This window comes from Microtus pennsylvanicus, chromosome 8 (genome assembly GCF_037038515.1).
Source record: "Microtus pennsylvanicus isolate mMicPen1 chromosome 8, mMicPen1.hap1, whole genome shotgun sequence".
In the NCBI taxonomy this organism is placed as follows: domain Eukaryota; kingdom Metazoa; phylum Chordata; class Mammalia; order Rodentia; family Cricetidae; genus Microtus; species Microtus pennsylvanicus.
The window spans coordinates 55,857,627-55,885,135 of NC_134586.1; the positions used below are offsets into that span (position 1 = coordinate 55,857,627).

The 27,509-nt window shown below is 51.3% G+C and overlaps 1 protein-coding gene across 19 annotated transcripts in view; it reads left to right on the forward strand.

The window, feature by feature from the left end:
- Positions 1 to 27,509, forward strand: part of Iqsec1 (IQ motif and Sec7 domain ArfGEF 1) — a 327,627-nt gene that overhangs the window by 270,488 nt on the left and 29,630 nt on the right. For 17 of the 19 annotated variants that reach the window (XM_075983491.1, XM_075983498.1, XM_075983499.1 and 14 more), the window contains one exon: positions 24,809 to 25,100. In XM_075983491.1, coding sequence (XP_075839606.1) covers positions 24,809 to 25,100 — 292 coding nt within the window. Of the gene's footprint in view, positions 1 to 3,722; positions 4,013 to 24,808; positions 25,101 to 27,509 lie in introns of those variants that run through there. The other 2 variants (XM_075983495.1, XM_075983503.1) reach the window with 2 other exon arrangements.

A 27,509-nucleotide genomic window follows, 5' to 3' on the forward strand; every position in this document is an offset into this window, starting at 1 on the left:
TGTGGTTGCTGGGAATTGAACTCAGGACCTCCGGAAGAGCAGTCCGTGCTCTTAACCTCTGAGCCATCTCTCCAGCCCGCAGCACAACGTCTTTTACTGACTTCTTTGCTGTGCTAAGGTTTTTACAAAGTAATAAACATGGTTTAAATTTTCAGTATTTTTAAATTGGGCTGGAGAGATGTGTCAGCATTAAGAGTCTGTACTATTTATTCTTGCAGAGGACCAGAGTTCAGAAGCACCCACATCAGGTTATCCATAGCCTACCTGTAATTCTAGCTGCAGGGGATCCAATGCCCTCTCCTGGTCTCTAAGGGCACCAGCACTTATGTGTACACATCCCCCCACACACATACGTTCACACCTAAAAAAAAAATTAATGTTTTTGAAAACTATCAGAAGTCAGACAGTGTAAGCTCTTTCCCACCATTGTCCCAGTCAGACTTCAGGTGCAGGGGCCAAGGACTCTCTGGGATCCCCAGTTCCCCTTTTCATGGCAGCCATTGGTAACTCTTCCTTGTGTCTCTTGTAAACAGTGGTCTGGGAGGGCTGTGGTATAGCTCAGCTGTGGAGTGCTTGCCTAGCCTGTCCCACATCCTGGGTTCATAGCAGAAAGCAAGCACAATCTCAGTGCTGTGTGCTTACAGTCCTATGGAAGCATGCTCACGCTCCTGTCTGATGAAACAGAGCCTATTCTATGGCCTTATATATCTTCCAATGCCTCCCCTCCACCCCCTGGCACTGTCGCCGCAGCCAGAGCATTTGCAGTGCCATGGCCACTGTCTGTTTAGTGTGAGTTTCCATTGATGGGTCAGGCAGTATTGCAGGATTTATTTCTAAGAATAAGAATTAGGCCCTCATGTGCACAGACTACCTGACCTAGTCTGTTGATTTCATTGCTGTCTCCCCCACAGTGTTTGCGGTCTACTCTAGCAGTTCCTGCCTAGGCACAAAGTCTGCTTGGATGAACAAATTTCACCAAGTAGCTGGGGCCAGTGTGAGTCTCCTGGTGGGGATTTGAGATTCTTCTGGGAAGGGCTGGACAGCTTTGCAGGCCACATGTCTCCCTTGCAACTGTTTAGTTAGTTAATGCAATAACTGAGTGAATGAGCACAACTCCCTTCTAATAAAACTTTATTAATACAAAGACAGACAATGTGCTAGATCTAAGTCTCAGCCAAACCTTTTGATATATGTATCTGCTAGGTACCCAGGGACCCAGGGTCCCCAGAGTAGGCATAGGGTGGCTGCAGGAAGAATAGGGCCAGCTCTTCCTCATATCTATGACATAGCTTACTCACTTAAGGAGGGAGGCTCAGTAGAGAAACTGGAGTCAAAGCGGGGAGGTTCTGACTTAGACGAGGGGTTAGTCTGGGAGAAGAGACATGGAATTTGAACCCCAAAGTCTCAGTCATGAACCAGGCAGACTGGGGGTTCGGAGGACTGAGTAAAGCTTAGCTGTAAGAAGCTTACTATTGCTTAGTGTTGGCAAGGCGGGCAGGAGGGAGGGATTGGGAGCCGTGCTGGAGAGATGGCCTATAGCCAGGCCACATGAGCCTCAGCCAGCCAGATGTAGGGAGGAGCTGGGCTTCACCCTGACAGCTTGGGCTGTCACATGTCTGGCCATGGAGAGCAGGGAGACTGTCAGAAGCCAAGAGGATGGTAATATGTTGGGATTATGGTATCTAAAACAGGCCAAAGCAATCAGCTCAGGACTAAAACCCAGGCCCAAACTGGATCTAAACATTCTTACGACTTCGTTGCTTCCCACATCTCTTAGAGAAGCTCCTATTTACCCCTCAAGGCCTAATCCAAAATGCCCCCATTATTGTGACCTATCCAGGGTTAGTAACACCATATTAAGATATACTTGTTACTGTAGTGTTCCCTCATTGGGGACAGGGTACATGCTTCTTAATGCTGGGTAAATTTAATCAGGATATTGAATCAGCTAGGGTAGAGATGTCGGATAAGTTAACACTCTGAAGAAATTGGGACTCTGGGGACTACAAAATTTGCCAGAATGGGAGGAATAACAACTGATTCTGTCTGGGTAGTCATTTCTGCAGAAAAATCAGCCTTCTCCATGTCTCCCAGCCAGGACTTTCCTTATTCCCATGCACAGTCATTTGCTATGAATTTGCCAGGCACTGGGGCAAGAGCGGGATGCGCTGTGTTCAGGAAGATAAAATCAGGAGATAGAGGCATTTGATTTGCAGAGACTCACCCCACAACCACACCACTTGCTCCCTGGGGAAAGCTGACTCCATCTAAATCCCAGCCTAGACTTTGTTGCCAAGACCAGCCTGGTCGGCTGTGTGCCCTGGACCTGGAAGGCGTGCCTGAGATTCCTGGTGGATCTGGATGGCTTGACTGGAGCCTGCTTCCCCTGAGTTCCTGAAGCTGGGCCCGGAGGGATCCCTCTTGATTCTATTTGTATCACCTATTTTTAGAGGGCAACTGGGACAGAGTTTGGAGTTTTCTTCTGGCCTCCCCACAAGTAGCTATTGCCGTCCTGTCTCCTGCCACCTCCATACCTCATCCTAGCCAAGTGGATGCCAAATATGGCCACTGTGTCTGAGCATAGGAACTTCTGTAGCCTTCTAAAGTGGATGAGGAGTGGTACTGCTTCACACTTGTCTTTCAGGCATCCTTCAGGGTTCGCCCTGGTCATTGGTTAGATATGCTTGGCAGAAATGCTCATTTTCATCCTTTGCCTTTTGCTAAAAATTAGCCTTCCTACTGATGAGCAAGAATTCTTTCTGGGAGATGGAGTATTATCAGTATGCAGTTGTCAAAATGCAAGTATTTCTTCTCCCTCTAAGACCTTTTGATCTAGGTCTCACCAGCCCAGGTTGGTCTTGAACTCAGGATCTCCTGACTCAGTCTCCTAGGTTCTGGGATTACACAGACTCGTGTCACCTTGTACAGCCTGTGTATTTTTAACACTGCCAATGGATGTGTACAAGATGCTCCCACATTCGCTCCTGCAGCCTCTGCACTCCCCTCTGCCCCCTTGCTGGTGGGGTGTTCAGGGTGGGTGTTTGATTTGTGACTATCTTCTTGCTCTCTCCTTGTATATGTGGCCATTCTACCAGTGTTGGTACCGGGCACCTTGTCTGCTTTGTGTGTAATAAATGAGTTAAGTATACACAATGGGATCGATCAGCAAGCTGTGAGAGCTTTTAGGTGGGGAAGGAGAGGGCAAGGGAGGTCCTCAGCTTCAGTCTCCTTATCATTGAATGGGGCCTGAGATAACACTTCACAATGCTGCCCACTGGTCTGGGTACCAGTAAAGCCCCCTATGATTCTGTTCGTTATTGCTTCTAGCGTGTCACTGGCGGCAAAGGGTGTGTGGGTATGTTTGGCGAGAAGCAAATTACTTTCCACCAGATCTGGGGCAGGCGCGTCGGAGCCCTGGAACGACTTGTTGCTCCTCTGTTTGGGGGTGCAAAGTTTTGTATGCTGAAGCCAGTCAGGATTGGCGCAGATTGAGGTTTTTGGCGCGCTCTTACCTGTTGCGCTTACACGTAGGGAAGACGAGGGCTTGCAGTCCCGCACCCAGTGCTGCAAGCCTGAGACTCTTCTGCTGCCTTGGCAAGAGCAGAATCTGCGCTCCTCCCGGAACTCACGGCTCTGGCCCCGCCTCCCAAAGAGCCCCACCTCCGCCCGGTGGCCCCGCCCCCTCCCGACCACATTCCTCGGGCCGGACTTGCGCTACGCCAGGCAGGCGGCGGCAGGAGGGTCGCTCAGGGCCGGCATTTGGACTCTGGGACGTAGTGCTGCGTGAACCCACTGGCGCAGGCCGGAGGGATAGGAGAGGGCGAGTGGTGGGCGGACGGGTCGTCGGGGATCGGGTCCGAGGTCCGGCGGCCGCGGTGGGAGTCGCGGACGCGCGGCTCGGCCTGGGTCCCCGGGCGCCGGCCCGGGCCGCTCCTGCGGCGGCCGTCATGTGGTGCCTGCACTGCAACTCAGAGAGGACTCAGTCCCTGCTGGAGCTGGAACTTGACAGCGGGTAAGGCCAACCTAGCAAGAGCAGAGGCCGGCGGGGGGAGGTGGGCCCCGACTGGGGCGGGGTCGTCAGCGGTGGGGATCCTGTGTGCCAAAGGGGGGCTGCGGGGATGGGTGTGACTGTCAGGGCAGAGCGCCCGGCCTGCCTGCCAGGACCGGGTCTCTGTTAGAGAGGGTATGTAAGGAAAGAAGTGGGTTGTGGGCACAGGAGTTCTGTGGGGAAGAGTGGGAAACTAGATGTGTGTGTGTGTGTGTGTGTGTGTGTGTGTGTGTGTGTGTGTGTATCAAGGGCAAGACAACAAATGGCTTGTAGTCTGTATCAGAGAGGGTAACCAACTCTGCCCGTGTCTTGTATCCGATTTCAGTGCACATACTGCTAGGGGCTTCTCCTACAAGTCTAATTGTTAGAGACCCTGGGCCCTGGGTCTGTCTGCATTTATGTATACACTGTGTCAGGGAGACTCCAGCATGAATGTGCTCCCCCCCTCTCTGTGTGTGTGTGTGTAGATACTGCACACCTGGCTGGGTGGGTGCTGGGGTGCCTGGAGTTTGTGTGGCTGCTGTTTTTGACCAAGCACAGACGTGAGTGGGACTGCTGGCTGGAACTGTGGGTGTTGTTTACCTGCTGGAGTGAAGCTTGTGTCTGGTCCAGGAAGGAGTCTGATGGTACAGAGAAGCTGGCCACTTTGGATTTAGGGGTCTATGGGAGGCTGTCTGAGTACCCTAGGCCTGTGTTTATGAAGAGAGAGAGACTGTGTGTGTATGTGCTAGGAATATTGATTTCCTCTTGCTCGGCAGCACAGCTGCCCCTGAGCTGTCCGCAGGCCCCTCCATGAGCAGGGGTGTGGGGCTGAGGGGATTTGTTGACAAGTGGACTGGGTCTCTCTGGGGGAAGCCCACCTGGAGCCCTTTAATCTTTTATTTCAAAATTTCCCAAAGCCTGCTTGGCAGTTGCAATGAAAAAAAAAATGAGTGTATTCTGCAGTACCCTGTCCCACCCCAGGAGTGGGGTTCTGGCCTGAAGCTTCATGTGGGGCTGTGGGAAGTTTCCTAAGACCCCATAGTTCTAGCATCGAAGGCAGAGGCCAGGCATGTTGCAGCTGCACAGTCTGTCTAGAAATGTGGCTTCCTCTGGGATTGGGGGGTCACAATCAGATCCCTCAGGTGGTCAACACCCTGCACACTTCCTCAGCTGTCCCATCCAATGATTGAATTCCTGTCCTGTTGTGCTAACACCCTCATATTGCAAGAGAGCAAAGAGTCTGGACCTTCAGTCTCATCAGTAGTAAGACTCTGAGGTTTATTGAGTGCCTAGTGTATATATACCAGCCTCTGCCCTAGGGACCAGGGACACAGCAGTGAACATAGCTCAGAGTTGTGTTTTTAGTCCCCATGCACCCAGCAGTGTGACCACGGGAAATGGGTCAACAGTTTCTGGCCATACCTCTTCTCCCCTAGAACTGAAGGGGTCTAAGGGCTTTTCATCTCCATCAAAATCTCCCCAGTGTCACCACTTTCACTGTTTCTGTCCCACATCCATCAGCAGAAGTCACTCTGTCTCTGATGGAAGTCTTCCAGCTGCAGGGGTTCCTGCCTAGATTCTGGATCTGGACTGCTGGTTGGCAGCTGCTCTGCAGCCACAGTGGGGCCAGGTATCCTGGAGAGCAAGGAGCCCTGCTCAGGTGCAGCCCATCAGCAGCAGGGCAGATGGGCAAACCCCCACCCCCACGTGGTTTCTAAGGAAACCTGGGAGGGCTGGAGAGACTCATGGGTGATGTGGAGGCTGAGCTAGGTGCTCCTTTGGCTACAGAGCCTTCCTGGGACCTTCTTGCGTCTTACCCATAGTTAGTCCTTTTACCTAGTCATCTCCTGCTATCTAAACTCAGATAGGAGCCAGCATGTTCCAGAGACTTCAAAACCCCAATCTCTGTGCCTCATGTCACTCTCAGGCTGGCACACTGTCCTGCATTCATAGGCTTCTTGAATAGCATGGGCCACCTGATGCTTCACTGTTTCCCACATCACAGCAGCACAGGATTGTTTACCTTAATTTTTTAAAGGAGCACAAGAAAAGGCAGAGAGCCCAGTGGCCATACCTGGACCACAATAGTTCCAGGGGATCAGGCCCAGATGTTACGATAGAGGGTAAGCCTCTGGAGCCCCTACCAGGACTTGAGGCTTTCATTCAAGGAAGTCGGACTATGAACTAGTTGTGCTAATATTTACACAGCTTTGGCTTAAAACATGGACAGGACTGACAGCTGCATGGTTGAATAGCCTGATGACTGGGCAGATGGGTGTTTTTAGAAGGAATTGGACAAGTGCTCTGTGTGTGTGTGTGTGTGTGTGTGTGTGTGTGTGTGTGTGTGTGTGTGAGAGAGAGAGAGAGGGGGGGGGGATACATGCACATGTTCAGGTGCATTTCTATGGCTACGTTCTGCAGACATGGAATCCTGGGTTGCTAGGGTATCAGGAGTCCAGAGCAGCTCAGGACAGCAGGAAGATGGCTCAGGTAGATAGTTCTTTCAAATCACAGCTTACACTGTGACTTTATGCAAGCTACCATAGCCTTCTGGGCCTCAGTTTCTCCTTTAATGATAGGGTATGAAAGTAGTGCCTGCAGGGCCTTTGTGGGTATGGGTGGCCTTCCATGGCTGGCCAGCCCTGAAGCCTCCAGTCTGCTGTCCAGTTTGTCCAAGTCAGCACTGTACACTTCCCAGCTGCCAGTGACCCGCTGTGTTTTCTTCCTTCCTCTTTTGTAAATTTCCTTTGAATGATGATGACGTGTGAACTATCCGCCCAGTTAGCACAGAGGCAAGGCCACAGCAAGCTCTAGTGGGCTGGGACGGGGCCATGACTGGAAGCCTGGGAGAGGTTCCCTGTGGAGGTGTGTTTGTCTGGGGAGAGGAGGCTCAAGGCTGTTGAGTGTGATTTACCCCGAGTCCTCAAAAGCAGATTCTAATGACTTTAAAGGCCATTACAGCTCTTGAAGAATTAATTGCTGTGGCCTTAGAGGATCTGGCTGATCCACTGCGGGAGCTGCTGCAGAGAGAAAATTGATGGCAATTATGGGGAAAATATGGCATAGTGCCAGCTGGACCTGTCCCAACTCTGGCTCCCGTGGCAGTACCCTTACTGAGTGATGGCCCATGGCATGTGCCCATACCTAGCCCAGCACCTGGCCCATGATTAGATTGACCACTGCATCCAGGAATGCAAGTGTGAACAGGTATGGCATGCCTCTCCTGCCCTGGAGGAGGTTGACCTAAGGGGTACTCGGCCCCAGGCTTGCCTGTGTTCTTTCATTCCTCTGACATCTACTGGCCTTGGCCAGACCTTGAGCTGATAGAGGAACCAAGGTTACTCTGTATGTCAGAGTCTTGACTTTGGCCCTTCCAGCTGAGCAGTATTGGGTATGGTGCCTCCCCTCTCTGAGCCTTGATTGTCTCACCCATGTTATACCCAGACTGTAACTGTGAGTGGGTGTGGGGGCAAAGTGAGCAACTCTGCCCAGAGCCCAGTCAGCAGTTGCTACTGTCACTGACCAGTTTTTCCCTTCTGTGGCAGGACTGTTGGATTAAAATGGTCCCTACCATCTTCTCTTCTTATTCTAGGTTGAAAACTGGGGACCCTACATGGGGATACTCTCTGAGGCCACTTGCTTAGAGTTTGTTGCCTGTGTCATTTGTACATGGCCACAGCTTCTCTGCTTAGCAGGAAAGTGGCATCATTCACATTTTATTCCCTTGGTGCAAGGTCTTTCGCCACAGTGGCAGTTGAGTTTGAAATGAAGGCTCTCTGGAGTTTTCACGAGACTCCCTCTATGCTTGCAAAGCCTTTGCTTTTCCTTTCTGTTCAAAGGTCAGCTCAGTAATAGCCACATGGCTGTGCACAGCAGTAGTGTGTATGTATGTGTTTCTTCATTTAGAAATACAGGCTTCTTTCTGTGCTTCATTTCAGATGTGGGGAAGAGGTGTAGAGTCCCCAGCCAGGGAAGGCTGAGCTGAGATTTGCACCCTGTCTGCCTGGCTTCAGGGCCTGTGTGTACCACAGCCAGAATCTGTTTCCTCTGGGATTAATTCATGTCTGGCAAAATGTCACAAGTGTAAATAGATCTGGTATTCCCTGGTGTCTGGATTCCCCAAATTTTCCCAAGTGCCCCAGCCTGTACCCTGGTCTGTGACAATGTGCCAGGCTTTCCTGACGTCTTCTCTTTCCCCACAGACCACAAGAACCACTTCTCTGGGCCCTACAGGGGCTTTGTGGGCAGCACTTTATTTATTTATTTAATGCTTTTATCTACTGTCATCCTATGTGTAGCTCAGCTCTAGCTATGCATGGTCTGGGGGTTTGGGGACAAAATCTGACTGTCCCCTGATCCACTGAGGGACCAGTCCAAATATGGCAGGCTCCTACACGGTGGGGAAACCCATGGCTTCTGACATGAAAGGACAGATGGCTGTGGGTGGTGAACTTAATCCCCTGGAGGGGAGGAGGATGGTTAATAAACTGGAAGATTTGAAAGAAGCCCCAGCTGGAAACAGCCTCTCATGCACACAAACAGAAAGGATTCCCCCAAATTGCCTGCTGCCCAGGCTGTGTTGCAGTCTGTCAGCAACCTGAATACATTCTCTCAGAGACCCACTTTACAAGTGAAAAGTCTGGTAGTTTTGTTTCTCATCTGACTGGAGACTGGGTGGTTTGGCACTCAGATGCAGGGAGAGCCTTTGGAACAGAACTTGTAGTTCCGCTAAGCACTTGCCAGACTGGCTGTGGTTTCCATTATTCTGGTGGGCTTTATTGTTTCGTGCGTGTTTATTAGTAAGCTTTAAAGGGTTACCCCTCCCTCAAGAGGAGACCACCTAAAAAGGCCTGGCAACTCACTAGCTGTTGATTTCCTTCTTTCTGGCTTCCTGTTTGCACCTCGGTGAAGACCCTTGTGGTCACCTGTAAATGAGGATGCTCTTCAGCCTATATGCTGGGAGCAGACTTGTTACTGGACCACCAATGCCCCTACCTGCAGCCTCAACTCTGTTCCCCACTGTCTCTGTGATCTAATCATACCCTTTCTGTACCTTAGTTTCCCCTTTTATGAAGTGTGGATGATGGCACGTGGCTATGGAGTAGCTGTGAGGACAGGAAGCACTGATTCACATGGCATTCTGTAGAGCTGCACGGAAACCAGTGGTGACAGATGGTGGTACTGACTCTTAAGGCTGGTGTGGCTCCCCAACACAGGAATGAGACCATGTTCATTATTCAGGGGAAATGTCTTTCTGGACAGGAGCAGTTTACTTTCTGGCTGCAGAGAAAACTAGATTTAAGAGAAGGAGGGAGGCAGACATAACAGTGAGGGGACCAAGAAGTTTCATGCATTTGATAAGGCAGAGCAGTAATAGGGCAGAGCAGGAGGAGATTCTGAAGGTTCACAGACTCATGTGCTTGGTACTGTCAGAACAGCTGCTAAGAAGAGCTGAAGGGAATTGCTTTGCCCACAGATCGGAAAGAGGGCCCAGCAAGGTGGTTTGCCATTCAGCTAGGGTGAAGAGGGAGGCTTGGTCTTCATGTTCTATGAGGTAGAATCCTAAAGCCAAGGATACTGGGCCTTGTATCCTTGAGGAGAGTGCCCAGTATAGAGGCAGATGGAATAGGGCTATAAGGTCTTGGGCTCAGTGGCCTATGTTGGGTGGAGCTTTGGGCCACGCTGGTTGTTCTGGTCCTGTCTGTGCTGCTTGTGACACCTGAGGCCCAAGGCTCAGGGCTTGGCTTCAGTCCTGGTGGCGGGGGGGGGGGGGACTCATTATCCACACCACTCCTACCCCCAGATCGGAAGCAATGTCAGTGGCTAGAGGATGGCAATGAGAATTGGAGGAACCTGGCCAGAGTCCCAGATCTGCCCCTTTCTAGATGTGTTGCTGAGGCAAGTGGTCACAGCTCTGAGCTTTGCTGCCTTATCTGTCAGTGGGGGCTGTGCAGAGAGAGGCAACATGGGTATCGCACACAACAGGTGCCTGGTCCGTGACAACAGGAAAGAAAGTGGGTGCTGGGTTTAGGCAAAGCCCCAGCTACTTTTCATGGGTCTGATGTTAGCTCAGGCTTGAGACTGGGATGTGGCCAGGCAACAGAATAAGAACAGAAGCTGCGCTCCAGGGCCTTTGGGTTTCACACCACTCATTGGAACTGCCCATGAACACTGTGGAACTGCTGCCGTCATTTCATTTTACAGGCAAGGAAACTGAGGGTGGACGGAAGTGCTGAGCTTTGCTGTGTATAGACAAGGCTTTTTGGTTGGTGAGAGCACCTCTGGCCCTGCCCCTAGCACTGTGGGGGATGCAGCACACAGGCTTAGAATCCTGGGTGAAGATGGTGGAGGTAGCAGCTGTGGAAAGACCCTTCTGGAGCCTTCTGGGCCCACTCAACCCTCCGTTGACAGTGTGGGACTCCTGAGTACCTCATGGAATGGGTGCTGGGGTGCACTGCCATTTTGGAGAGGAGGGAGGAGCCTTGGACTCATTTGCCAGCCACAGGAAGTTATCTATCTGTTCTTTCTCAAGATTGTCCAATGGGTTTCAAGACCGTATAGGGTCAGTTCTCTGCACACTGTGACAGGAGGGATAGTGAATGAGCGCCAGGCAGGTAGTGGGAGTTCAGTGCCTGCTAGCCATTCTGTGGTTCCTGCTAACATGCTTGGACCCAGCCATCACACTTGGTCGTGGTGTGATTTCCCAGTGGGTCCAACGTGTGAGTCCTGGAAGAAGCAGGCTTTGCAACTGCACCAGCCAACTCAGGGCCCCTATGGTCCTAACAGTACAGTCAGGGCTTAAGTGTGTGCACTGAGAGTTTGTTCTGTTTTGAGACAAAATGGCCCCAGAGGGCAATAAACCTTGATGTAAATAGCAAGTATTAGTCATTAAGCCTCTACTATTGAAATTTTTTTCTTTTTAAAAAAGTTTTATTTTTTTATGTGTATTAGTGTCTACCTGCATATATGTATGTGTACTATGTGTGTGGGGGGGGGGTACCCCAGTGGGCCAGAAGAGGGCATTGGGTTCCTTGGAACTAGTTTTGTAAACTTCTGTCGGTGCTGGGAATCAAATCCATTTCCTCTGCAAGAGCAGCAAGTGTTCTTAACTGCTGACCTGTATCTCCAGCTATTGTTAAAATTTCTAATGCCTACACAAGTAGAGAGTAGTAAAAATGATTTCCATGGCAGTTTATCTTATTGCCATCTATTATTTTGAAGCAAATTCTTCTGATATTTTTTTATCTGGGACTTGTCTCATGGACAACCTTATCCTGGTCTTGAAGATACACTCTCCCTGGGGTGGGTGCCTTGCACAGCCCCTGACCATGCTGTCTCCATTCCAAGAACACTGGGCTTGGGCCAGCTGAAGTGATGTACTGATGGCTGACCCTTTTGGGAGGCCTTGTGTGTGGAAGAGGCTATGCCTGTGGCTCCCTCATCGGTTGTGTATAAGATGTGTTTCTCTGTCACTCCAGGACCCCCTGAGAATGAGGCCAAGGAAATGGGCTCTTGGCCTCTCCCATGAGGTCTGTTCACTTTGGTTCTCAGCTGAGTGGTGTAGCCTGCTCTGAGTCCTGCTGTGGCTCTTGCCGCCCTCCTCTTGGTTCGCCTGTTGTTTCCTTGACATGATGCTTTTCATTGGTAGGGTCCCTTAGCCTTTGCCCAGCCCCTTTCCTCTTTATCCAGGACTTCTGGTTCTACCTTAACCACAGTTTGATGCAGCCAATCCCACAGCCCTCCTGAGGGGTCTGGTAGTTGCCTACAGCCCAAGACCTAGAGACAATTTCTGTTCCACTCCTCCCTATCCGAGTCTGGCCCACTAAGGCCCCCTTGACACCACTTTGGCCTGCACTCTTAGAAGCTGGCCAGCCTTCAGTGCTATGTTTGGAGCCTAGCACAAAGTAGGTCCCCAGTAATGAGACTGACACACAGTAGGTGTTCTAGTTGTTAGTTGCTGTCATTATTTAACGACTAACCCTGGCTTCTACCACAGTTCTTGGCACATGGGGAGGGGGCAGAACTCCACCAGGTCAGAAAAAGCCCAAATTGCCTCTGGCTGTCTCGGTGCAAGAAGCATACTTAGGTCAAACTCTCATCCCCACCCTAAATGTGGATGCTGCTGATTCCACAGGGTGCTCCCCTCCCTAAGCCTCCTCCTGGCGCAAGTTCATCATCTCTCACCTGTTGCCAGGGCGCAATCCAGGGATAAGTCTCCCAGAAGCACCTCCTGCAGGCCCCAGTTGAGGATTGTGGGTGTGTCACTGCAAGACCCTGTGTGGTCAGTTGATATTCTTACCTTGTTTTGTTTTGTTTTGTTTTGGAGACGGGGTCTTACTACATAGCTCTGACTGTCCTGGAACTCACTGTGTAGACCAGGCTGTCTTCGAATTCACAAAAATCCACCCCCTACTAACTGCCTCCCAAGTGCTGGGATTAAAGGCATGTGCCACTACTCCTGCCTGGTATTCCCACTTTATCTAAGAAGTGCAGGCCCAAAGAGGCCAGTCCCTGGCCTATGGCCACAATCCCTTCCTGAGGGTATGTGGTCACTAGAGAGGGCCTTATGTGCCAGTGATTTGGGGAGTTGGGTGGTGCTCTCTGTCTTTCTGGGCTTATGGGGCAGATGAGGATCTTGGGAAACTGAAAACAGTAAGATCCTGCTGGCTGCTGTACCCTGAGTGAGTAGTGGGCTGGCCCCAGAGGGACCTAGGTGACACCCCAGTTGGCATAGCCCCCCCTTTCTTCTCTGAGGCCTATGGCATTGGTTAAGTTTTCACCTCTCTGTGCCTTGATTTTTTTTTTTCCTCCGCAAAATGGGAAGGAAGACAATCTGGCGCATCTCCAGAAATTTGTCAATTGCAATATCCAGGTGCTCCTGATTGAAAGTGCTAGGTGGTCAGTGGGTGGCAATTCTGGGCCTTCAGCTGTGATACGTGATCCCTTGGTGGGCTGCCCAAGTGTCAGGAGGGGCAGAAGCCGCTTGCTGTGCTTTCTGCCATGTACTTGAGGTCTCTGGGAGCTGCACCCCTAGTGGCAGGATGAGCCGAGAAGCTGCCTGTTACACAGGCCTCTTTCTCCCTGGCACAGCTCATACTCTCCAGGGCTGGCCCCCCAGCCTGTGCCTCCCCCTTCTCAGCCCTCCCGGGGAGTCCCTGGGGCCCAGCCTGGCCCAGTCTGCTGGAGCCTGCCACAGAGAGCTGCTTTATTTAAGTCCATTTTGCACGTATGGAAATAACTAGAGGACTCTGTATTTAATTTGGCTCAGCCGGGAAGATTTTTGGCTCTGTGTGTGTATGTGTATTCTGAAAAATCTTTCCGAGCAAGCTCTGGGGTCGGAAGCTTCTGGTCATCTTTGTGCATTCAAAACCAACAAGAGCCTCCCAGCTGAGGGCTAGCTGCAGGGAGTGGACCATGAAAGCAAAAGGAGAGGAGGAAGGGGGAGGCTCGATAAGAACATGGTGGCAACTGTGGGGAACTTTGCTCCTGGACCCAGCAGGGAGTAGTGATTTTGAGTGAAGAACCATCCCAAATCTCCAAGATGGGTCTGGCTCCAGAGCTATCAAGGGCCCAGCTGGGTGGTAGCATGGGAGCATTTTTCCTGTCCCCTTTCTGTGCTGGACAAGTGGAACAGAACCCTGGGGTGGAGCCCTTCTCTAGTCGGTGGCACAAAGCAGGACAGCCGCTGTGGGAGCTGTTATTGGCAGGGCTTGTCTTTGCTTGACCTCATGTTCTCAGTGGTCAGTGGTCAAGGGCACTAGCCAGTGTGAGCCCCAAGAGGTGTGTTCACTTGGCTCAGGTCATGTAGCACTTCCCCTGCTCAGCTCTGGGTACCTCTGGAGCCTTGAGATGTCATCCCAAACGTGGGCTGACTTTCCCAGTGGGCAGGGCGGGCCACCCTGTCAGTTTGAAATAAATGCTGCCATCTTATGACTTCTTAAATGAGTCTCAGACACAAGACTGCCTAGTACAGAGGCTTGATGGCTGTCGCGACCTACCATGAGGTGGTAGGCTGTGATCCGTGTAATGAGGCGGCCTTTGTGGAGTCTGATAAAATTCATGCTTCGAGGACCCACAGAGCGCAAGGCCTCAGTCAACGTCTCACTGTCCCTGCAGGACTCTGACGTTTTTGAGCCCTGCCCTGGGGACTCTGTCTTCTAAATTGGGCTCCTTGGGAATGACAAGTGGGCCTTGAATTTCAGCCTTACACAGATCTCCACAGACAGGAAGGGAGTGTGAAAAGAGTAGAAGGCTAGGTGTGGGCAGGCGATGAGATCATTGGTGGACGTGGCAAAGTATAGTACAAACAATCTAGAGCTGGCTGCGGCGCCCACTCCTGGGTCATAGGCCCAGGGTGGCAGGGTTCTTAGCTGTTGTCTCTTCTCAGAAGTTTTGTATCCAATCGCTAGATGTTAAAATGGTGCTGACTTACTCTTTATTTTTCTTTGTTTATTCCCTGGCTCATCCATTGTTTGTTTGTTTTGAGATAAGAGCTCACTGTTGTAGCTCAGGCTGACCTCAAACTTGTGATCCTCCTGCTTCAGACTTCCAAGTGCTGAGATACGGGCATGTAGCATCATGCCTAGGTTATTCCAATTTTTAGGGCAAAACATTGTGGGAACCACATAGCATGCTGCCAGTCTGTGTTGGAATAATTTACGGAGACCCCTGTGCCCTCAGAGGCTTCCTATGAGCAGAGACTGCCTAGCCTCCAGCCAGGTAGATGGGCCCTACCCTAGCCTTGGTCTGGAGTCTCTGGAAAGGCTGCCCACTCTAGGTTTGACCACAGGGGCCATTAGTGTAAGCTTTCCTCTGAGTTTAGGCCTGTGCCCTGTTTGGTACTCTGCTCCTAGGATGTGGGATAGCATCCCCAGGCATGATGGGGCTTCTGCAGAATGATAGTGGTGACTATAAGAATGACACCTTGCCAGACTGAGGCCTGGCTGGGCTTGATTGCAGAGTCTCCTGTCCCCTTTGCCAGCTGGCTCTCTTCCCAAGTGAGGGTGTGTGTTGCCAGCCTGGGTCAGGAACTCTGCTTCTACTGCGCTTGTCTGGCCTGCTAGGACATGGCTCCTAGAGGCATCCTGGGTTTGTTAGAAGTGGTCCAGGGCAGATTCAGTTGCCTTGAAGCTGAGCCCAGCCTGTCCTAGAGGTGTGTCTGCATTTTCGTCCATACTTGGAGACTTGAGGCTCAGGAACTATATGCTATGATGCAATGGGTTTTGCATATGTGGAGTCTGGCATTTCCACAATGTAGCTTCCTAGTCTGTGTGTGACCTGCAGGCCTCCCACTCATGAGCGGCGGAGGATGGGGGAATACACCAGACCATGTCCTTATCTTTTTTGGCCTCATTGTGGCTTTGGCCCTGCCTATTCACTGGGCTCTGGGTTGGAAGAGCTTGTCCTGCTTACTCAAGTCCCTTCACTGTCAGCATCATTCACCCATTTCATCTGTTGTGCCCATTCCTGCTTGGGTATTGGAGTCAGTTTGTGAGCAAATGGATAATACCTCTGCCCTCTAAGCTGATGTTTCCATAGGGAGAGGGCTAAGGAGATCCACGCAGTGGTAATTGTAGGTGTCTGTTCCCTTTCCTTCCCTCACTCCTGCATGTTGCTGAGGAAGTGCTCAGGGCTAGGTTCCTGAGACACCTGTACTGTTCACATGGGTGCCAGGCCCTGGGCTAAGGACTGTTTGTGCATAGCTAGGACCCTTGTGTTCCTTTTGATGGGAGCCTCTGAGATTGTAGATGGACAAGGCTGGTTGGTTTCGATGTCTAAGGCTGGCTCAAAGCCTAGGTTGATCCTTGGAGTTTTTTGGGAGCAAGTCACTCTAACAGAGCCAAGGGGCAGTCTATTCTGCCCCCCACTCCATGTACCCACTCCTGCCTACACTGGGAAGCCGGAAGGATGACTGGCCTTCTAGAACATGTTGTTGACAGGACACTGTGAGGGCCTGGCTGCCGGGTCTGGGTCAAGAGACATGGAGCCCTTTCTTCCTTCCCCATGCCGATGAACTGATGAACAAGCTTGTGTGAGGTCAGCTGCCCAGGACACTGAGGAAACTGTTCCTGCTCAGGCTGCCCTCTGGGCTCCCAGACACTCTCACCAACTCCTCTGTGTTGTCACAGAAGGGCAGCGTAGCCACATGTGAGGAAGGGAAATGGAGACTCAGAAAAAGCTAGTATTCAATCCTGGGTGTACAACTCCAACCTAGAACATACTGGATAAAAGAACAATTGTCAGGAGGGCAGGTGCCATGCTGTGCTGGACGGGGCACATGGACAGGCTGCTAGCCATGCCTCCCATTAGCATGGGGCAGCCCCAAACTGACATCTGTCTCTGCATACCCGAATGGCCCCCAGATGGCTCAAGAAGCCCCCAGCTCCTGACCTCTGCTCCTTCTGCCGCCTGCCTGGCTCTGGGCAGCAGCTGACAAGTTGGGGAAATGCTGAGTGTTAGTTCAGTAAGCAGAGCTCTAAAAATAGCTACTGCTCTGAAAAGCCCATTGTTTGGAGACCCATATTTTTCTACATATATAAAGGTGGCTTCTGGCGGTCTGGGTGCGGGCAGTCAGAGCATGCCACAGGCTGTAGGCTGGAGTGGGGCTGCAGCGTGTCTCTCTAGCTGGGAACAGTAACGTCAGCAGGGCTGTGAGTCTGGATCCAGATCAGCATCCCCATGAAGGTGATGGTTGGGTTGTCCTAGAGTAAGCCCCAAGGTTTATCAAGCCATGAGTCTTGCACTCTCTATAGCAGGCATGGGCCAGAGTGATCCTGAACTGCCCAGGGCAGAGTTCAGGCTATGTCTTGTTGGGATATGGAGAGGTAGGCAGCTGGCTAGCCTTAGAGAGCCCAGCCCCACCCAAAGCCCTGCTTCTGACAGCTCCTTCTAGAACTCCGCACCTGTGCCATCATCAGAACCACTACCATGCCTGAAGTCCAGCACCCTTGACTCCCACTCAGTTTTTCGTTGTCTTTCTTAGCCAGTCTTCCACAGATACCTCCAGTTCCCATTCCTCCTCCTTATCCCACTAGGGCCTGCAGCTGCTATGCAAATATAAAAAGGTCCTAGGGTGGGAGCTGGACTGTAGACAAATAGCCTGGCGACCAGTGGGATTAAGCTGAGCCTGGTGGCGTTTGGGTACAGTGGAGGCGGGCAGGAGTGGGTCTTGTGAGCCGTCTGGGTCATAGTGATAACTGATTTCCCTGGGTTGGGAGCTGAAATGAGATATGGTTGGAGCTATGCTTTGATTAGATCATTGGTGTTTCAGGGAGGGGGCAGGTAACGAGGCTCTGACGGGCCTACAGGAGAGATTGTGTGATAAGGCCAAGGAGTAAGGGCAATGTCCACTGGTCAGGGGCAGGGAGGCTAGCCAAGTGGTCAGAGCTGACCCACGGATGGGCAGGAGAAAAGGTGTGTGAGAGAGTAGCCAAAAGGATAAACTGCCCTCCTGCAGGTGGAAGGGGCAGAATATGCCCCCCCCCCCCAACTGCAGCCTCTGAGTGCTCCTGCAACCCTAGGCTACAGGCTGTTGAGTCCTCTGATTATCTGTGTCCTCATTAATGTAATCTTGAGAACAGGATAAAAGGAGAAACCCACCTGATATCCCACACCACCTCCATCCAGCCCTGTAGGGGAGTCTCTGCACTGTTAGAGGTGCATGCCGTCAACTTTCATTTGGAGATGAGATGTTGGTTGAGTGGCTGTCAGGGCCCATGTGCCCCCTGAAGACTTGAGCCCTAAATCTTCATTTTACTCTTGTGTTCTCAATGGCTCCCACCATCACCACAGCCTCCCACATTCCAGTCCTGTTTGCCTATAGGGCTTTAAGCACAGGGCTCACACTCTAATCTCATGGGCTCTCTGTTCCCTTGGTTCCCTGCCCAGATCCCCCTGGATGTGTCAGTACCCTCCCCTCCTGCTCTCCAACCTCCATGCATGATCTCTCTCCGGAATCACACTCATTCCAGCTCTGCTGGGTCAGGTTTAGCGGTCTCCACCCACCTTCCTATGAAGGACTCCCTGCAAGTCCATCACCAGCTGTGTACAATCCTCTCCAGGAACCATTTACCAATGGGGTAGAGGGCCTGCCAAGAAGTGGCCTCCTCCACCACTTACTTTTCCCTTAACCTATCCCTTTATGTCTTTGTACTCGGCTCCTGGGGCCACATGAGCCAGGGAACATTCCAGAGTGTAAGGCCTAAAGGACTGCCACATAACTAAAGTCCTGACTCAGCTTAAGCCTCTGCAAGCTGCAGAATGATGAACAGTGTGTCCTGATGGTTTCTCTGAGCTGCCTCTGGGCTACCCAGGCAGTGAGCTGGACAAGAGCCATTCAGGAGACTCATTAATGTCCCAACACTGTGAGCAACCTCTCCAAGTCACTGCCTCTCTTCTGCTCCTGCCACTTGTCCCATAAACTCTGTCCCCTTGGCCCCAGGACTGCCCTATAGAGACCTAAGGTGATAGTCTCCCCTCTTGAGCTATGGCAGCCCTCCCTATGCTTAAAGGACACAGTCTCCTCACTTACTTCCCAGGCCTTGCGCTGGTCTATGTTAACAACCCCACCCAGCTAATCTGAGGCTATGATAGAGCACATGGGATCCCAGCCCAGTAAGAGACCAGGACTGTCACGACCTCTTTGAGTGATCATCCTCAGTTAATGCCCCCCAAGTAGCTAATGGCCATACAGAAGCCTGAGAATGGTTGGCCTGACATACTTCAGCCTCCCATTCTGGAAATTAGAAACCCTGTTCTAGGGAGACGACAAGAGGCATGCACATGTCAGGAGGCTTTTGCCTCTGGCAGATGCAAGCTGCCTAGAATCTATCCCAAGTCACTTAAATGTGGATGTTTAACCAGAGCTGGGCCTCTCAGATAGCTTGGGTCCTCTAGCCCAGTCCCAGCCTGTGCTGAAGAGGGTGTTCCCCCACAAGATGCAGTCTCCTCCTTGTTCCCCAAACATTCTAGTGTACTGAATCTTTTCGCAGCATTGTCTTTGGGTTACGTATTCTGAGTCCTTTCTAGATAATTGACAGCGTCTGGGGAGGGGATGGGAAGGACCTGTGTTGTTGCATCTCAGGTAAGACTGCATATAACCCTTGCTCTAAGGAAAAAATACCAAGTGCAAGTGGGTCAGCTCAAGCCAGCTGGACTGATTTACATATGACACATAGAATGTTCTTAGGTATATTAGACCTTAGCTTTCTCTGCCACCACCATCATGGGCACTGGTGGTAAACAACAGGTCCCTTCTTCTGCCATGCCTTCACTGCCGCCTGAAGCTTCTTCTGTCCGTTTTTCTTAAGAAAAGTCATTCATGACTTCACAGGCTATAATTAGAGACATGCAAGGCAGAAAGGCAAAGCCTCTACCCCCACCCTGACTCACATACAGCTAGAACGACAGCCAAGGCCAGAGCAGGATGTGGCATCTTAGTTGGCCCCTAGGGCCTGATCAGAATCCCTTGTCTCCCCTCCCCTGGAGCTTTTTAGTCCAGAGATGCAGATTTTTGTCTCTGATCCATAGGCAGGGCCTCAGAGGTCCCAGTTATGAGGCTGACCTGGTCTGTCAGAGTAACTAGCCTTTAGAAAGTGTGGAGCCTGTGCGTGCAGGACGGCACAGTGTCAACTCTGCTCTGCAGACAGCCACTCTATTCTCCGTGTACTGGAATGGGAAGTGAGACTCCAGGATCCCTGCTCATGTCATATAACTGGTGAGCAGTGTGTGAGCAGAGACTCCCTGTGCCTGGTGCACTAGGTCAACAGGGACTCTAAGGACCCTTGAGTGATTCTGCCTCACTTGGTCTGGGAAAAAAAACAAAAACCAGATCATCTCTTGTGAGGCTTGAGCCTGAGAGGTTGGGAAGCTGCCTTCCGAGTCAGCCTGAAGTCCCCAGATAGGAAGGGAGCTCGGGGGCAGAGCATCCATCTGTCCATGGGTGGTACCAGGCCTGCCCAACCACCAGGCCCCCTTCTTGAACATGGGGAGCTCAGCCTCCATCTGCTGAAGGACCACACATGTTCATGTCCCAGTTGCTGTACAGGTGGGAAGTGGCAGGGGCCTCAAAAAAAAAAAAAAGTGAGGATTGAGATCCGATGAGAGCATGGACCTCGGAGACACTGAAATGTAAGTAAGGGCTACAGACTGACACTAGCCCTGTGGGGCGAGGGAGACTTCCGGTCAGGCAAACAGTATTCTCACTCCTGGGAATAACCCATTTCCTACCCCTTCCCCCTCCCCTGGGGAAATCTATTCCAGTCTCAATTTATCATCCTTTAGGACTGAGGCAAGGGATCATATACCCTGAGAAGGGGCTGCTTCTGGCCTAGCTTGCTCAGCTGACCCAGATTGCAGTAATTTGGGTCTGACCCACAGGGTCTGTCTCTTATGCCAGCTAGGATCAGATGTAGTGAATCTATGTGGAACCCGACTGAGGCTCCACCCAGGATCAGCAGGATGGAGTCAGGGATAGATTAGCAATGTCTGCAGGGGTTGGCGAGGGGAAGATGAAAAGGTCTGCCACCTCTAGCCTAGCTCCAGGATGCAGAGGCCTCTGCTGTGATCTGACAGCTGCACTAGGGCTATTTTTGCTCCTGGCTTTCTGTGGAGCACAGCGCTGCCGGGCCTCCTCAGCTGTGTGACGGCATCAGCTCACATCAATCTTATAGTCACCGAAACATCTCCAGGTCTCTTCCCATTCACAGCTGTCAGGTCAGATCTTCTGCATCTTGACGTTGCTTCCCTTGTGTGGACATGAAAATAATTGCAGTCAGTCCCTTTTAGGTGGGCATCTAGATTTATTTCTAATATTGCATGCTTAGAGACCACAGCGCTGTGAAAGTCCTTGTATTTATTTCTTTGTGTGTTGGTGTTCTTGGCTTAGCATGTGCCTAGAAGAATTGTTGAACCAGGAAGATCTGAGACTTGTAACAGGCAGCAACCACCTAACTGCCATGGAACATTTTAGGAACTGAATAGTTAGGGACTGTTGGATGTGGAATGTATGTCTCGTCCCATTCCTTGATCTGCCTGTAGTCTAGGAGTCTGGAAGAGACATAGGTAGGTTAAGGGTGTCATTGAAGATGTACGTTCTCTGGGGTGTTCAATCCTGTTCCAACAGACCTGTATTTAGGGAGAAACTTCCCCCAGAGAGCTACACCTGGGATGGAGTGAAGGTGAAACATAGAACCAGGGCTCAGGAGGCTGGAGGAGGTGCCAGGTCAGAATGTAGGGCCTGGGTGTAGCTGTTGTCACCCCAGAGTCCTGGATAGAGACTAACATATAGAATACACCTCCATTTATAGCGTGGATGTCCTAAGATGTATATCCTAAGTAGAAATATTGTAAGTTGGTGTATTGGCTCTCCCACAAACATACTGCACAGTAGAAGAATCTCAGTGCAAACTTCTTTATTTCTGGACCCCGTGAGCCTCTGTGGCTATTTTGCAGTAAGGGACAGTTCTTGCACCTCCCCTCAAAGAACACGTAGTGGAGTGGAATCAACTTCATAAAGAAGCTCTAGGGGGATGCCACAGAGAAAAGTCATCCTGGGTCCCTCCCCGGATGTCCAGGTGTCTATCAGAGTAGAATGGTACAACCCTGCTCATGCCTGCCCTAGCAATGGGCCTGAGAGTGTCTTTGCTCACTGGCTTGGCAGCATGGGTTTTTCTGCTTAGAAGGGTTGTCTTTGCTCTTCTAGAATCAGAAACACTCCAAATAAAGGAAAGTCTCTGTTGGTGTCTGACACTGTGTGGCTTTGGATGTGGTGTGTGTGTGTGTGTGTGTGTGTGTGTGTGTGTGTGTGTGTGTGTGTACCACAGCATGTGTATGGCGATCAGAGGAGAAAGTAGGTTCTCCTTCCACTATATGGGTCCTGGGGATCATACTCAGGCTGTCAGCTTTGGTAGCAAGCACCTTTACCTGCTGAGTTATCTCTCCGGTCCTGGGTGTTTTTCTGGACTGTAGAAAGCCTGCCCCACCACACAGCTCCGCACGTAGAGACTTGACAAATGACCCCAACCGAGTGAGGCTGTGTTGGCCTTACCCCTCCCCTTCTCATAGGGGAAGCTCTGGAGAGACCTGGCCTTCTCTCCCCGCATATTCTGGAAACCTATTGGCCCAGAACTGCCCAGAGCAGTAACACAGCTCCAGCGCACTCCTGACCTCTTTCATCCCTAGTCCCATCCCAAAAGTTACCCTCCTCAGTGCAGACACTACTTTGATGTCTCATCCATGGAGGCAAAGCCAGCTGGGATAAATCTCTGTCCTAGTGCCCCTGCCCTAAGCTGAGACCTACTGTGTAGGCTGGATCTCCCAGGCTTGCAGGCAGCCTAGGCCCTGCTCTTTCCCCATGGCCAGCAGCAATGAATGCCCTGCCCTTGAAGCTGTTCTCAGGCCAGACAAGAAAAGACTGAATCCTTCTAGCCACTGCTCCTCCAGCCTAGACTTTGAGGGTCAGTAACAGCACCATGAGGCAGGCCTGGCCTAGCCCATTCTTCTCTGCCTGAACTCCCTGTGGTTCTTTCTGGTGCAGCCTGGCGACCACTGAGGAGCTTCAGGCTCTGCTCCAGGGATGGTGGTGACTGCTGTCTTCTCCACCTTCTGATTCAGGGCTGTTTGAAATCCCCTACAAAAGGTACAGGCTATATTTCCTCCAGCTCATTATACACAGAGCCAGACCCTTGACCAGAACATGCATTAAGTTGAGGGGCATGTGTCTATGTGTGTGCTGACCCACCTGAGTGAAGTGGGAACCGCTTTGGTGCCAGAGAGCCTGGGTGGGCTTTCCCAGTGGAGGCTGCTCTTCTGTACTCTGGGTGGCCTAATTCTAATGGTACTTATTCCTTCTCTCTCATAATGGTTGGTTGAAGTTCTGAGCGTTTAATGAAAAGTGTGCTGTTCAAGTTTCAGCAAACACTGGGTCCAAAGGACACTGGTGGGGGTCCAGGGACAACAGTGGGTCAGGTGGCTCTGTGGTACCCTGAGAGCCTTGAAGGGTGGTGTTTCTTGGACTAAGTTGCTAATATTACTAAAAGGAAAACTATAGATAGAGCCAGCCAAAGCTCTGGCTGTGTCTTCCAATTCCTCCTCCAGGTAGGTCCTTCTCAAAGAATGACTGTCATACCTTAGCCACTGGGGCATGTTGGGAGGTTCCATTGCCTGTTCCTGAAGGACAGAGGCAGCTGCTAAGCCATAGGCCAGAGGCAGGTGCTGAGATTTGCTTCTGACCCTGGTGCAGAGTGGTCAGAGTCCAAGGGCAGGCAGCTTTGGCCCTCCCTGCTTCAGGCTCCCTTCCACAGGTCCCAACCTGGGGACCCCCTGGAGAACAAACAACAGGACTCTAGTAGAACTGAGCAGGGCAGCCTGTCTGCCAGGCTGCTTAGTGCAGGACATTCCTCATTGGTCTGAATAGGGGACATTTTGGAAAGGACTGAAGTCTGGGTGGGGCCCTTGTTCTTTTTTCTCTGTGTCCATTCTGGAGACCCTCCACCCTGCCCCAGGGATCACAGGCCTTTTAAGTTCCTGCTAGTGCCCGGGTGTCTGGTCTCACAGGGACAGGGAGCCTGGCAAAGGATGAGGACTTGTATTAGAAACTCTTCAAATCAGTGTCTCCTTTTTCTCCCCATCCCTCCCTGAAAAGCAACTGCAGAGGGAATGAGTGTCTGTACAGAATAGAATGTTCCAGGTCCAGGGCTGGGATGAGTCAGCAGCCAGTCCCTCTGTCCCCACTAGTTGGCCTTGCTCCTGCTTGGCATGAAGGTACTCTGTGGAGCAAAAGGCAGTGAGATGGAAGGGGACCCGCTTCCAGCCTTTGGTACCCGGGACAGTGTTTACACGGGACTCACACTCGTCACCGCGCTTCCTCTTCACAGGGAATATTAAAATGTAAAACACTTGAGTAACATCGGGTTTGCTTCTGAGTCTGCCATGACAAATGGCAGAGGTGGATCTTAGCCACAGGCCTTCAGTATCTGTAGGCTCTGGAGGCTGCCAGTCTGCAATGGAGGTGTGGCCTGGCTGTCTTCTCCTGAGCCTCTCTCCTTGGTATGCCACCTTCTCCTCGAGTGTTCACACCGTCTTCTACATATATGCTGTAGCCTGCATTCCCCTTCTTAGAAGGATACCAGTTCAGTTATACTAGGATCTACCCTAATGTCTTTCGTTTTAATGATCCTATCTACAAGGAGCTAGAGATGGCTTAGCTGTCAAAAACTCTTGCTTTTGCAGAGGACCTGGGTTCAGTTCCCAGCACTGACATGGTATCTCACAACCATCTGTAACTCTAGTTCCAGGAGATAGACATTCTTCTGACCTCTGCAAGCACAGGCACATACATCCATGCAGACAAAACACTTATACATATAAAATAAAGAAAAAAATTTAAAAAGATTCTGGCTCCAAATATAGTCTTAGGGATATAGGGGTACAAAATCAATCCAGCATTTAATTTAGGTGGCAGGAGAGGTAGTGACCTTATTTTTTGAAAACACAATGAGTACTTAGCACAGTCCAGGCTCTGTTAAAAGTGCTAGGCACCATTAGTACCACAGTTGGTCAAAACCTCTGTCATTGGAGGGCTGATACTTAGTTGGGAAGCCGGCCCCATCAGTACAGTATACCAGATGTTAGAATATGGAAGTTGTTCAGAAGCTCCAGGAAGATGCAGAGCAGAGGGCTCTGCAGAGTCCCTGGCTACCTGGGAGCACTCTTCCTTCTCCCACTCACCAGGTTCTGCTTTTCTGTTTAGCATGTGTCTCTCTTCTCTCTCCTCTGCAGTGTTGAAGGTGAGGCCCCCAGTAGTGAGACTGGCACATCGCTGGACAGCCCCTCAGCCTACCACCAGGGTCCTTTGGTACCTGGTTCCAGCCTGAGCCCGGAACACTACGAGCACACATCAGTGGGTGCCTATGGGCTGTACTCAGGGCCAGGACCACAACAGCGCACACGGAGGCCCCGGCTTCAGCACTCGACCTCTGTCCTGCGCAAGCAGGCTGAGGAGGAGGCCATCAAGCGCTCTCGGTCACTGTCTGAGAGCTATGAGCTCTCTTCAGATCTGCAAGATAAGCAGGTAGGTGGCAGGAGTCTCTTCCCGCTGTCCATGACCTCCCAAGTGACACAAGGCCTCAGTTGCCAGATGCTCTTAGTGATGGATTCCAGATACCAACCATGGTGCCCATCTGAGGATGAGGGGAGCCCTGCCTTCACTTCTAGAGCCTTTTCCAGCCCAGCTCTGCTGAAACATGGGAAGGGATTTACACTGATGGCCAGGGGCACTGGCATCCTTTCTGGGGACTTATAGTATTTCTGGGGACTTACAGTATCTTCTTCAAATGTTGCCTCTGTAGGTTTCCATATCCCTCACTGCTAGAATCTGGCCTATGTTGGGCACCTGAGTGTCATGGCCCAGCACCACTAGAGCACAGGTTGCCAAGGTGGCTGTGGAGGTTCTTAGGTCCCAAGAAAGGCCTGAGGCCTCAGGGAGGGGGATTACTTATCCTATCTAGAGACTGTGTCTCTACAGTCTCTAGAGAAAGTCTACATTGAATACTGTAGCTCTTCCTCAGACCTCAAACCCAAGGTCAGGTGGCCTGGCCCACTTTTGGGGTTTGCTATGTGTAGAGCAGATCCTCATGGTACAGTTGTTCAGCAGAGAACAGGCTGGTGTGGGAATGAATGTCCACTGTTTGACTGTGTCTCTGAGCAATGCCATGTTTCAGGAGCTCTCTGAGCTTCATGGATGTGTAGAGACAAACAGAACGTCTGGCTGGCATTCCATAGCTCTGGGCCTTGTGCTTTGGGCAAACTCCATGTCTCCCAGGCAGTCCCTCAGTCGTGGGCTGACACCAGGACCCCTTCCCACAGCCCACAGGTGTTATCTCCCTCTCACCCATATCTGCTAGCCAGGAACAGGGGTCTAGGCTTATGCCATCTCATCTTCCTGAGGACATCTTCTCCCTCGGCAGATACCTCTCAGTCTTGACCTCTCAGCCCTGGGGTGATGATTTGTGACATAGGATAGCTCTACCTTCCTCTGCTCACATGCTTTATCCTCCTTGTTAGTCGAGACTCACAAGGGGCCTCGTAGCAGTTCCCCCATAGCCGTGGACCTTGATTCCTTTGCCAGGTCAGCAGCAGGCAGAACAGCCTCTACTGAGTTTCTCAGCTCTGCAGAGATCCAGAGTGATCCCTGAAGAGTTTGTTGTAAAAGTCATCTGAACAGGACCATGAAATAGAATTGGGCAAGGTTGAGATGGCCTGTAGGAATGATTACATGCCACAAATATGCAGCTGTTCACCTTCATTCCATCCATAGCTGAATTTCCCCTGGTGCCAGATAATAGGATAAGGGACAGCCTGCAAGATGAGGATGCTGCACCTGAGTGACATTCCTGGACAGTGGATGGACAAGCAAGTCATCAGACATTTTCACTGCAGGAAGTGACCCAGACCCTGGAGGTCATAATTCTGGAGGAAGAAGTAGAGGGACTCTGTATCAGATGATGGTGGTTGAAAACTGGGCATTTGAAAAAGAGCTAACAGTATTGCCAAGGCTTTGGTACAAGAATGACCTTGGTGTATGTGAAAGATAGAAAAGGTGGCAGAGAAGAGTTGGCACAGAGGCAAGAGGAGTCAGCATGAGTAGCCACATAGTGTTCCATGCTGCCTGAACTTCCTGGAGCAGGAGTAGGGTAGATTACATGAGAATTGTGAGGGGAAGGTGGGATTCCATCTTAGTGATAAGAGTCAGATGCGTTCTCCTTAATCCAACCCTCCATGCTTTCTTTCCCGTCCCTAAGAGCAGGAGGCCTGCATGGGGATCAGGGAATGGCCTCAAGTCTCTGGGTGGTGGCAGGTGTGCCTTGTGGAAGGCAGTTCCTCTGGATCCGGGTAAACATACCAGGGTGAGCCCTGGCCCCGGGGAAAGCCTTCCTGCCACTGGCTGTGAAGCCTGGCTACTAGCTTTCCTCATGTCATCTGAGATCAGGGCTAGCGTAGGTCCTAGTCTCTCAGTATGGTAAGAACTATATGAGGGTGTGGCATCCCATAGGTAGCAAGTGTTAGTTGCTTTTCCCTCCTCTGGGTCCCAGAAGTACTATAGATGGGGCCTCATGTCACTTCCAGACCAGAAGGCAGGATAGCCATGGTGAGTTCAGGACTGAGAAGCATAGGGTTGGGACAACCAGTGTCTGCTTAGGGGAGGGCAGAGGGGTCTTCCTGCTGACTCATCCTAGAGCCCATTTCTGCCCTTCTAGTGAGCCATCATTCAACTCAATACAGACAGCAGAATGGACCCTAGTCTCCAAAGTCCAGGGCATCAAGGAAGGCCCTGGAGTAGGCTTTGGTGACTCTGGTATCTCTGAAGCCTTTGGCAGGGATTCCAGGTGGAAGCCTTCTTAGGCAGGGGATTGAAGGAAGGAAGGGGGGCTTCCTTCCTGACCCTGAGCTTTTTGCCCACTCAGCCAAATATAGTAGTTTT